The sequence below is a fragment of the Nomascus leucogenys genome, chromosome 19 (genome assembly GCF_006542625.1).
Source record: "Nomascus leucogenys isolate Asia chromosome 19, Asia_NLE_v1, whole genome shotgun sequence".
Taxonomy (NCBI): Eukaryota; Metazoa; Chordata; class Mammalia; order Primates; family Hylobatidae; genus Nomascus; species Nomascus leucogenys.
Window position 1 is genome coordinate 61,738,451 of NC_044399.1, and position 13,039 is coordinate 61,751,489.

The 13,039-nt window shown below is 39.6% G+C and overlaps 1 protein-coding gene and 1 non-coding gene across 13 annotated transcripts in view; both read right to left on the bottom strand.

The window, feature by feature from the left end:
• The window catches only part of NCOR1 (nuclear receptor corepressor 1), a 185,631-nt gene that overhangs the window by 94,062 nt on the left and 78,530 nt on the right, over positions 1-13,039 (bottom strand). For all 12 annotated transcript variants that reach the window (XM_030799750.1, XM_003262619.4, XM_030799740.1 and 9 more), the window contains 3 exons: positions 11,038-11,216; positions 10,189-10,243; positions 9,343-9,444 (listed from right to left, as the gene is read on the bottom strand). In XM_030799750.1, the coding sequence (XP_030655610.1) occupies positions 9,343-9,444; positions 10,189-10,243; positions 11,038-11,216 (336 nt within the window). The remainder of the gene's footprint in view (positions 1-9,342; positions 9,445-10,188; positions 10,244-11,037; positions 11,217-13,039) is intronic.
• On the bottom strand, positions 9,798-9,902 carry LOC115831701. The gene has a single exon (XR_004027206.1). It is a non-coding gene; the product is annotated as a U6 spliceosomal RNA (small nuclear RNA).

Consider the following 13,039-nt stretch of genomic DNA (forward strand, 5'->3'; position numbering starts at 1 on the left):
AGTACAGTGGCATGATGATAGCTTACTGCAGCCTCAAACTCCCAGGCTCATGCAATCCTCCCACCTCAGTCTCTCAGGTAGCTGGGGCTACAGGTCTCGAACTCCTGACCTCAAGTGATTCTCCCACCTCAGTCTCCCCTGAGTGCTGGGATTACATGCACAAGCCATTGTGACTGGCCTACATTTTTATTTAATTCAGAAATCAAAACTGTATAACCAAATTAAAACAGAACTCCAACACATCTTTCCAGCACAGCAGGCTGGCCCTTGCACACCTCCCTCCAAACACCATCCTGCCACATCCTCTTCACTGTTCTGGACTCACCTAAACATGCCCAGCACTTGCATAGCTTTCTACCCTTCCCTTGCCTGATAAAGTCCCACATAATCTCTACAATTCAGGTCAAAATGCTACATCTCCTGTGAAGCCTCTCTTGATTTCCACAGAGGAACTCTGGGCCCATGTCCTTCCCTCTCCACCACAGCCCACACCTGCTTGTAGCACTGTCACTAGGTGGCTTAGTGCCTGCTTATCAGCATCCATCTGGCTCTCTGTGTTATCATCTCATCAAGAACGAGAATCCAATCTTACTTCTCTAAGCATCCCCAGCTCCCAGGAGAGTGTCTGGACCATGATGGTAGGTGTATGCGTATGTTGGATAAAACAAAAATCAAATTCCTTTATTCCAGTTATCTGAAAAGTTTTTAGCCTCCAATCTCGACTGTTCATTCTGATCCAGACTAATGTCAATCTTGCCTCATAGTAACTCTACCTGTCCTCTTACCTGTTTTCACCAGACAACATGGAAGTAACTCACTAATTTTAAGAAAAATTTCCCTTCTTAATAGCGCTCCAAAGTCTTTTACCTATTCATCAAAACCAACACTTAGCTTTTTCCTTAAGATAACGAAGGCCTTATTCACCTCCCCAAAAGAAGTCCCACCCACATTATGCCTCCTTCTAATCCAAGGGGGAAGGAAAGAAGAAAATGAATCCTTCTTGGTCCACTTCCAGAACATTGCTGAATTGTGATATTTTAAAAATAATTCCTTTTTCACGTTTCATAAAATCTCCCTATGTCGACATTCTCTTTTGGTGTTATGGAATGACTTCTTAAATATTACCTAGAAAATATAAGTGATAGCATCACATGGCCCATTATGCCTTGACATTATTTTTCAGATTTCAAAATGCATGTCAATGGCTTTTCTAACACTCGCCACTCAATCAACATAACATCTCACAGTTAAAATACTTTTAGGTCATGGCCATTAAACTCCCCACATGGAAAATCACAACTGCCTCCTCATTAGTAGTGGGCCCTGCTTTGCCTCCTAGATCCTAAAATCAGAAAGTCTTCTCTCCAACTACAACCACCCATTGCACACCTTCATTGTGGCTGATCCTGCTTTGTCCTCATCGTGACCTTCGAACCCTTATTCTATCAAATTTTCACAGTCCAGTGAGAACTGTACCTACTATTCTACTTGCTAAAGCATTTCAATACCATGAGTCCTTCACTTGCTCTATCTGACCTTCCTAACTTCTCACCCTGGCTAACTGCCAGTTTCTCTTTCTTCTGGGTATTTATTGCTAGAGAAAACTGATAAACTAGGGAGATTTTAAAATTTAAACTTTCAAACCATGAGTAGGTCTGCTTTATAATTGGACAAGTTTTATTCAGCTCTGACTCCCTGGGACACTACAGTGGTCACAAGACCTGTTTAAATGCTAATTACCTAACCCTGCAACCAATGTAGCATCCATGTGTCACTCTGAACCAGTAAGATGGCACAGTAAGGACAAATCGTTCCTTTTGCCTAGCAAGGGAGCTGTGTAACCCAGAAAATGGTTTATGGCCTAAAGATACGACGGGGACATGTCAACTTAGCAGAAGGTAAGGAAAGAGATTCAGTATCCCCTTAGACTTGGGTAACACATGCTAATCTTATTTCCCCAATACTTTTCTGCTTCTAATGCCAATCAGAGCTTCAAAGTAATCCCACACATTCCCTGCTGTCTAAAATCCAGCCAACAGATAACTTCACTCCCCTTTCTTTGGTGATAGGGAATAAGAAACAACTGCAGCACCTGCTTAAACCCATCAGTGTAAAGAAGGAAACAGCTCCTGGCTCTGCATAAAGTGTGGAAATGATCCAAAGAAATGGACAGAGTTGCTGCATTAGAGTCTAGAGGTGTTTGGTACCTGTCCAGCAGAACCTCTCACCACACTGTATACTGACCAGGCAGTGGTGAGCAGAGAGGAAGTGCAATCAGCAGCAACTAGAGGACCTCACCTTTATGCAATATGCATAAAGACCTATCATAACAACTGCCACTGACATTCAAAAGAGTAAGGAATTACCTCCAATTTAAACAAGAGATGCTTGGAACTACTTTTGTTTCAGGCAAATCTGTAAAGAGAAGTGCCAATCAATCCACATGGTCTAGGATGAAGGTTCCAAGTTACATCCCTCAACTCCACAGGGTGGCTGGAGCAAAAGAGGTCCACCCCTTCAAAAGAAACCCTTCTAAAAGTTCCCTACACAGACACAAATATTCTCAATGGCTCGTTATCCAGGTTTTTCCTTTTCCCCCCTTCTATAAACTCAATACTTGAGAGCCAATGAAACAAGTTTAATTCTGTCAGGGAGTTAATATAACATGAAACATTTCTGTCAAATAACAAGCTATTCAGTATGAATGAATATTCTAGAACACATATAAAACAAAATGAAAATTCAAAGAAAAAAGTAAAAGTTAAGTGTATTTCTTTTTTTTTTTTTTTTTTTTAATTTTTATTTTTATTGTGAGACAGGGTCTTACTATGTCACCTAGACTGGAGTGCAGTGGTGCAATCTTGGCTCACTGCAAACTATGCCTCCCAGGCTCAAGCGATCCTCCCACCTCAGCCTCCTGAGTAGCTTGGACTACCAGCACACATCACCACACCTGGCTAATTTTTTTTTGTATTTTTTGTAGAGATGAGGTTTCACCATGTTGCCCAGGCTGGTTTCAAATTCCTAGGCTCAAGCGATTTGCCCACCTCAGCCTCCCAAAGTGCTGGGACTATAGGCATAAGCCACTGCACCTGGCTTTTTTTTTTAAGACTGGATCTCGTTCTGTTGCCCAGGCTGGAGTGCAGTGGCATGATCACGGATCACTACAGCCTCGACTCCCAGGCTCAAGCGATGCTCTCACCTCAGCCTCCTGAATAGCTGGGATTACACTACAATGCATGCCACCGTGCCAGGCTAATTTTTAAATTTTTTTGTAGAAAATCAAATTTTTCAGTTTTTTAACTTTTTGTATAAATTTTTAAAGTTTTTGTCCAGGCTGGTCTCAAACCTCCCAGGCTCAAGCAATCCTCCTCCCTCAGCCTCCCAAAGTGCTGGGATTACTGGTGTAAGCCACCATGCTTGACCTGGTAAGTGTATTTCAACATAATTTAAGAACAGGATTCAGTTTCATATGGGTCCCCTTTGGCAAGATCAAATAATAGTTTATGCTGAGATTCATTATTACTATATATAAATGAATATCTAACTATATATATGTGCTAATTATATTTGTTTAAATGTTCACCTTTTTAGAAAACAGAGAAACTGACAAGTTCCCACTCAGCAGAAAATAAGTTGCCAAAAAACTAAATTACTAAATTTAATAACAAGCAGCAACTGTAAATAAAAATTTACAAGAGGAAGAAAATGAAATACCGTTTCACCACTGGACGATATTTTCTTTAAAAATATACTTCAGGAAATAAACAGAAAATACCTTAAGCCTATCTTATCAAAATTTATTAACAATTAGTGCTCCTAAGCCAACTGAATTTCAGACTAACTTCCTGAAGAGTGAAAGCTGTCAATCACCAAAAAACACACTATGGCGATGGCAATAAAGATAACAGTGGCTACCATTTATTGGGCACTCTTCGTGCCTGACTCTGCACTCCAGGGACTTTACACACATACCCAGTTCTTATTAACCATGCAACCTAAGTATTACTGTCCCCACTCTCATGAATGTGGAAACCAAGGCTCACCAAGTGAAACAACCCACCTAGAGTCACATAGGTACAAAGGGGCAGAGCACTCTGGGGCTAGAGCTCTTGCTGATATAATAAATTTTTTAACTTGTCTAAAACATTCTTTCTATCTAGTGACTAGCTAACAGTTTAGTCAGAAATTCCTCCAATTTCAAAATTGCTATATTTACCTAAGTATATGCTTCTGAATACCTTTAGGGAATAAAAACACGCTGGCATAAAGGGGAAAATGGTGTTAGCATAAACGAAGGGCATGAATTCCTGTGAAAAGTAATCAAGCATTTGGAAATGAAGAATATGGTTTCTAACGTGACTTGCTTTACTGCAGGTAACTAGCAAGTACCACAGTAATTCTACCCGCACAGTGACAGACTTACTTACCAGATGGCAGTTTACATTGGAAAAATGCAGCATTTACTAGGGGAAGAAATTCTTACTGCTAGCAAGAACAATGTACACAGAATCAAACTATTACGTATGGCATAATCCTAGATCCTAAATAATAACATTCAACAGTGGTTTTTGATTTCCAATCTCCAATATGTATTCACTACTTCAACAAAAACATATAGAGAACCACACTCACTCTCCATGGAATGATAACAAGCTGAACTACAAAAATGGGTTGCGGTAGTCTCTATTAGAATTTGGAGAGAGGAGTTAAAATTCCTGCCAATAATAACCTCTGAACACAATTTTAACAAAAATATAAACATCTGTCTCATTTTCCTATGAGTCTAAAACTCATTTTCAGAGTTCCCTATAGCAACAGGTTTAAAAAAATCAAACTTTGCAAACTTAGAATCTATCAATAGCAAACTACACTTTTTTTTTTTTTTTTTCTGAGATGGAGTCTTGCTCTGGGATTCTAGGCATGAGCCACTGCGTCCAGTCTGGCTTTTCCTGCTTTCCTTCCTTCCTTTCCCTCCTTCCTTCCCTCCCTCCCTTCCTTCTTCTTCTTCTTTTTTCCCTCTCTCCCTTCCTTTTCTTTCTCTCTCTTCTTTCTTTTTTCTTTTTTTTCCAGACGGGGTCTTGCTCTGTCACCCAGGTGGGAGTGCGGTGGCATGATCTAGGCTCGCTGCAACCTCTGATTCCCAGGTTCAAGCGACTTTTCTACCTCAGCCTCCAGAATAGCTGAGATGATAGGTGTGCACCACCACTCCAGGCTAATTTTTGCATTTTCAATAGAGACAGGGTTTCAGCATGTTGCCCAGGCTGGTCTCGAATTCCTGACCTCAAGTGATCCACCCGCCCTGGACTCCCAAAGTGTTGGGATTACAAGCGTGAGCCATCACGCCCAGCCACAAACTATACATTTATAAGCTGAATAAAAATTACTTCCTATAAAAAGGAGGCTAGGAGTAGAGGATAGGGAGAGTAATCAAACTCATGTTGACAGGATCAAGCATAAACTTCAGCAGAACTCTAAAGAATCTTTAAGTAAACATGCCATAATGGCTGTGAGATTACCTGAGCTAAACCCTCCTGACTAGAGCTTGGTTACATAGCAGAGAAGCAAAGTGATTTTCAAATTAGTTGGATCTCTGTATCCACCAGGGTAAAATCAAGAGAGTTGATACATAGATTTTGAAAATCTTAACCTTGCAACTCAATTCTGTTTTTAAAAATAAGTATTTCTAAACTTTTTTTCTATACAGCAAATTCTCTATCTTTAACCCAGATCTTTTTCCTAAACTCCAGACTTGTATGTCTAACTATCCACTTTACTTGGACATCTCATTTGGATCTCTGCTTAGACACCTAATAGGTATTTCAAATTCAGCCATGTCCTGATTTTCCCCTCAAAACCTGCTTCTCCTTCAGTCATGCCTATCACAGCAAATGGCAACTCCACAGGTCAGAACGTGTTTTCCTTGATTATTGTCCTTTCCTCATCCCCACAATCAATCCATCACCAAAATCTCATGGTTTTACCTTCAAAAGTACATCCAGAAACTAATCCGTTCTCCCCACCTCCTCACTGTAGCCTAGTCCAAGCCAATGGGATTATTAAAACAACCTCCTAACTGGTTTCTCTGCTTCTTCGCTTGTCTCCTTACAAACTATTCTCAACAGAGCAACCAGAGTAATCATGTCACAACTGAAATCTGGCATCACTCTTTTGCGCAAAACCCCAGTGTCGTCTTCTCTCACCTGGTATCAGCTCAAAAGGCATTCAGTTTTACACAGAGAGCCCTTAAACTAACACTACCTAATTTCTGAAAAGCTGCCCCTCTATTTTGACACAAATAAATGGAATAAGTATACAAACAATTAAGACACTATGATAAATTTGGTGGCGTGAGATGATGGTCTAAATTCATTTAACTCACACCTCTCCCAAATTCCCAGTGAAACAACCAGAGAAATGTAAAATTGGCGGAAAAATCTTCAAAGTAATAACTTAAAAGCTAACGAGGGCAGGGCTAGCCTACCAGAAGTGCTGACCAACCCAAAACTGAGCCTACCTGGGGGTAAGCAACCTACGGCTCAGGTCAAGGTGAGGGTGCATGTGGCAAGTCTCAGATCTGCAAATACATTCTGAGACAGGTACTTTGAAACATGCAACAAGAATGTACAGAAGAGAACACCGACATGGCTGGATCTTAACAAGGATCGGTGTGCCACAGAGAGGAGTGAAACTGTCCCAGACAATTTTAGGACAGAAACGACTGTTTCAGAATAACAAACATCCCTGCCCCACAGAACTTCCTGCTAGAGCTCTCTCCTCTATCATCATGGGCAACTGGCTGCTAATCTGGCAAAGGTTAAGGTACACTGTGTAAGTATCACCTTATCTCTTACATTAATGTAGGGCTGAATATTTTAAACAGTAACATATCTAATTTCTAAAGATAAAGTTATAAATACTATTTGGCAATTAGGAATAAAACTGTTAAAAATTTGCAGCTGAGGCCGTGCGCCGTGGCTCACGTCTGTAATCCCAGCACTTTGGGACGCTGAGGCAGGCAGATCATGAGGTCAGGAGATTGAGACCATCCTGACTAACACGGTGAAACCCCGTCTCTACTAAATACACAAAAAATTAGCTGATGTGGTGGCGGGTGCTGGTAATCCAAGCTACTCAGGAGGCTGGGGCAGGAGAATGGCATGAACCTGGGAGGCGGAGCTTGCAGTGAGCCAAGATCGCACCACTGCACTCCAGCCTGGGCAACACAGTGAGACTCCATCTCAAAAAAAAAAAAAAATTGTAGCTGAAACTTGTTTAAAACATAGATGGTCCCTATGATCTCTAGCTAAAAGGGTATTACAGGACCTTGATTCCACATTCTTTAGGGGAAACGGGAAGAAAAGCCCTGGCAATATTCTCTCTGGTGGAATAGTGCTTCCTATCTCACTGTCAACACTCAATTTATTCCTTTTCTGTCAGTATAACTTTATGAAGCTTGGCAAGCATCCATCCTTTGTCTTACGGTACTGCACCCTCCCTTCTCTGATCCTCATTAGCCCTACCGACCCATTTCACGATTCCACTTTATAAACAAATTTTAAAAACAAGGTTGCCCTTGTACTAATGCCACTTCCTCACCTTCTGTATCTTCAACTTTGTGTAACCATGTTTCTGCCCCCTCACTAATTCACTGAAAATCCCTAAGGCACCTTGGCTTACTCAACCTCTAACAGCATTTTACACAGTTGACTCATGAAATATTCGCTATACTTTTTTAAACAAGAAATACTGTTTCCAAAGAGCATGTAATCACATCATGTGGGGTGGTGGTGTTCTGTGGGAAATAATGACCCAGAAAACATAAAAAGGTTATAGCTGTGAATACTGAGAGAGCTGGGTCAATAACCTGTATCTGGTAACCAGGGGCTATCAAACGAAGAAAGGGAGTAAGACCCCACCCCAACAAAAGGGTGGCTGAGTGGCAAAACCAGAAGAGATTTAATAATGCTAATGAATCGTTGCAGTGTTGGAGCTCATGCATGCAAGCCCTTATTGTAATATCTATCTGGGTGTAGACAGAAAAAGCCTCCATATTAACTGTGGTGGTGGCAGTAGCGCAGTAGCCTCTCTGGTAAGCACCTGTGAGCTATGCCAGCTGCTGATCAGTTATTTTGGGGAAAATCATTTTGAAATTACTGCATTGCAACTGTGAAAACTAACCTTTTTCAGTTTTATACTTGTGGAAAACTACCTTTAGTAAAAGTGTCTTTTTTATTTTTTGGAGACAGAGGTCTTGTTCTGTCACTCAGGCTGGAGTAAAATGGCACAATCATGGCTCACTGCAGCCTCGACTTTCCAGGCTTAAGCCATCCTCCCACCTCAGCTTCCCAAGTATCTAGGACTACAGGCATGCGCCATCATGCCCGGCTAATTTTTTCTATTATTTTGTAAAGACAGGATGGGTCTCGTTATGTTGCCTAGGCTGGTCTTGAACTCCTGGGCTCAGGCAATCCTCTGGCCCCAGCCTCCCAAAGTACGGGGATTACAGGCGTGAGCCACCACACCCAGACAGAAAAAGTGCTTTTTAGAAATTAAACTATCTAGGCTGGGCGCGGTGGCTCATGCCTGTAATCCCAGCACCTTGGGAGGCCAAGGCAGGCGGATCACGGAAGTCAGGAGATCGAGACCATCCTGGCCAACATGGTGAAACCCCATCTCTACTAAAAATACAAAAATTAGCCGAGCGTGGTGGCAGGCGCCTGTAGTCCCAGCTACTCAGGAGGCTGAGGCAGGATAATCACTTGAACCTAGGAGGCGGAGGTTGCAGTGAGCCAAGATAGCACCACTGCACTCCAGCCTGGGCGACAGAGTGAGACTCTTGTTTCAAAAAAAAAAAAAAAAGAAAGAAAGAAATTAAACTATCTGAACTCCACAAATAAGTTAATATGAAACAAAATCAGGTTCCAGGTTTTTGTAAAGAATCTCCAATCAAGGTACCATGTTGTATTTCTCTCCCTTACCCTACCTGACCCCTCCTCAGATAAACAGACTGGCTAAAGATAGTGTATTAAAAGTATTAATGGCTTCATATTTAATTACATGATTATTGCTGACACTGAAATGCATGACTCAGATGACAAAACGGTATAAAACTTTTCTAATTAATTTTATCACACTAGAAACTTAAAATATATTTGAAATACAAGATATAATACATTAAATATATATATATAACTTCAAAATAATTGTAACATCCTCATTAATTTAACAGAAACATCAATGTTTAAACTACACACTAAGGGCAGGACTTCTGTTTTAACACTTTTTGCTTGCCTATTTCCCCCAATCCTGAAATATCTTCCACACAATAAGAAAACACACCTGGTTTCTGCCTCTGCGTTTCCCATAATTCCTTCTGACTAGGGCTTTATAATTCTCATTTTTCTTGGTTAAATAGTAATATAAAACACAATCAGGGACACTCTGTAAGAAATAAAACAATTATTTTTGAGGATCCAATGAAATAAAGAAATTTTTTTAATTAAATATTACTTTCAAGGAAAATCTCTGGTATTCTCAAAGTACAAATTAAAGAAAAAGAACAACACACATTGTTAGCATTTTAAGGCATATCTAGGCTCTAAAACTATTTACATTATAGGTACTATTTTAACAGACAGTTACAGTTGTTAATCCAAGTTATGTGAAAGATGCCAGGAACTATCAGAAACATTCAAATATTTTCTTATTAACGAGTAAATTCCCTTTCTGATTACATATATGCAAATTTTAAGTCTTGAAATATTTTGTTCAAAAACATTAAAATCAACTTTTTATTAAATATGGAATGATTCACAAATTTGCTTGTCATCCTTGCACAGGGGCCATGCTAATCTCTGCATCGTTCCAATTTTAGTATTATATGCTGCTGAAGCGAGCACGAGACTAATATCTTAATTAGAAATTTAATGACGCTCTAAAAGCATTGTAATCTATGTGTTTTTAGGGAAATAAAAATCAGGTCATCTTTCATTAACCATTTAGTTCTGTGTTCTGTGTTAAGATTTCTCTTATAATTGTAATTATCATTACATTAATCACATGAGACTCTTCGCAGTCTTTTTAAAATCGGTTCTAGTTAACTACTTATATGTGTCAGAGCACAAGAATTTCAAAGTAACAACCATCACAAAACTACAAACATTCCCAATGCAAACCATGTCTTACCTTCCTCTCCAAGTATGATGCAATTAGTCCAAAGTTTTTTGGATGCTGGATAAACCTGAGTGAAAACAAAAACAAAAACACACTCACACACAAACATTTCAACAACTAAAAAAAAAAAACTTGGGAAAAGAAATACTATGTATAGGCCGGGCGTGGTGGCTCACGCCTGTAATCCCAGCACTTTGGGAGGCCGAAGCAGGTGGATCACTTGAGGTCAGGAGTTCAAGACCAGCCTGACCAACATGGCAGAACCCCATCTCTACTAAAAATACAAAAATTAGCCGGGGATGGTGGCACATGCCTGTAGTCCCACCTACTCGGGAAGCTGAGGCAGGAGAATCGCTTGAACCCGGGAGGCAGAGGTTGCAGTGAGCCGAGATCACAACACTGGACTCCAGCTTAAGCAACAGAGCGAGACTCCGTCTCAAAAAAAACAGAAGAGAAATACTATGTATAGGGCTTTCTAACTGCCAATCTGAGGAACAACTGTAGAATCACTGGAGACTTTTAAAGGGCACAGATTTCTGGGCACCATACACCAGGAAATGATTAGTCTATGGTAATACATAGAAATCTGTACTTTATAAAAGCTCCCCAAAAGTTCAGACAGCACCCAAGTTTGGGAACCACTCTTAACATGATTCCATAACCCCAGTTCTTATCTGTTACCTCTTTTCCCACCTATAAACTTACAGGAAGATCAATATTCTCTACTTTTCACGGTATTGATTCAAACACCAAAATGGGACCAAGTTTTTGTGAAAACAGTTCAATTTACAAGTAAATGCCAAATACTTTTTACTAACTTATGTAGATGTCTATTAGAGAATAATTTAAAATATAAATTACTTGTCCTTAAAGATCTCCTTTTCATGGTCAGTCCAAACATTCATAAACTGCCTATCTTTATAAACTTTCATAGGGTCCTCCATAAGCCCATTCATGTTAATGAACTTGACTCGTCTTTGTTCTGCATCAAACATCATAGGTGGAATCACAGAGAGCTGCCGCATTTGTTTCTCATTATTCTGGAAAAAAAATACAATTTACTTAGAATAAAACATAAACTAGAAATTTAAGGAGGGCCATGGACCAATGCTCTTAATATACACTAAAAAACCATGTATGCAGTTTAATAACAATAGCAGTGTATACTACAGCATCTAACATACAATCATTACTCATACACCTAATAAATATTCACTGTATGAATTACAGAGGCAGAGAATATCCATATCATTTTTTAAATAATCTACTCCTTTGAGAAGAATTCTTTTCTTAAACTAAGCTGATACTTAACATAATAAAATTTTAGACCTGGAAGATAAAAAGTAATGTCAAGTTCACTGAAGTGGTGATCTGATGGAGCATTTAATTATCATATTAGTCTCATTTTTTAAAGTCTCAACATCATTTTAGAGAACAACTTTTACCGTCATATTAGAGAACAATAAATAGAAAAATAAGCAAACAGGCATCAAAATTTAAGTCAGTGATTTTAAATTAAACTCACTTTACTATTAAATGCTTCTTGCTAATTTTACATCATCTTTCCACTGAAAATTTAAGGCTGTTATTCTTAGAAATGAAGCTTGTTTCAACTAAAACTTTGTTACACACGCAGAACTTATTTTTCCCAAAGTTTAACTGAGGAAATTTATAAGTACAAACTTCTATTTAAAAGCTTTTACCCAAATTACAAGTATTTACCCAAATATAAGAAAAGGTATTTCCCTAAAAATTTTCCTCATAAAAGTGGATACTGCCTAATAGTCAAGTCCTTACAAAGTCTCTAATTTCCTGGGACACTCTCAATCAGTTTGAACACTATAGTGTTTAGATTGAAATTACACATTAGGTTGAAATTACCTCAATACATAAACTAATTTTAGATGCTTACAAATGTTTCCTCATGGAATCAGTCAAAAAGCAAATAAAGAAATTTAACAGAGATTTACTCGCCATTGTAGAAATAATGGCTACATATTCCAAGGGCTGAATGTCATTTCAATCATGTACTTACAGATCTTTCCTCATGGAATCAGTCAAAGAGCAAATAAAGAAATTTAACAGAGATTTACTGTCATTGTAGAAATAATGGCTACACATTCCAAGAGCTGAATGTCATTTCAATCATGTGCTTTAGAGGTAATTTTAAAAGCAATATAGAGTAAGTGGTTATGTTTTAAAGCTCTTGAACATACTGCTACAAAAGAAATGAAAAATTGCTGGGCACAGTGGCTTATGCTTGTAATCCTAGCACTTTTGGAGGCCAAGGCAGGAGGACTGCTTGAGCCCAGGAGTCCAAGTCTAATCTGGGCAGTATAGTGAGACCCCATCTCTACAAAATAAATTTTTTTAATTAGCTAAGTGAGAGGCCAGGTGGGGTGGCTCACACCTGTAATCCCAGCACTTTGGGAGGCCAACGCAGGTGGATCACCTGAGGTCAGGAGTTTGAGACCAGCTTGGCCAACATGGTGAAACCCTGTTTCTACTAAATATACAAAAATTAGCTGGGTGTGCTGGCATGCGCCTGTAGTCCCAGCTACTCGGGAGGCTGAGGGAGTAGAATTGCTTGAACCTGGGACGCAGAGGTTGCAGTGAGCCAAGATTGTGCCACTGCATTCCAGTCTGGCTGACAGAGCGAGACGGCATCTCAAACAAACAAACAAAAAGTTAGCTGGGCATAGTGGTGTACCAGTAGTCCCAGCTATTCAGGAGACTGAGGTGGGAGGATCACTTGAGCCTGGGAGGTGAAGGATGCAGCAAGCAAAGGTTGCACCATTGCACTCCAGCCTGGGTGACAAAGTAAGACCCTATCTCCTATCTCAAAAAAAAAAAGAAAAAGAAA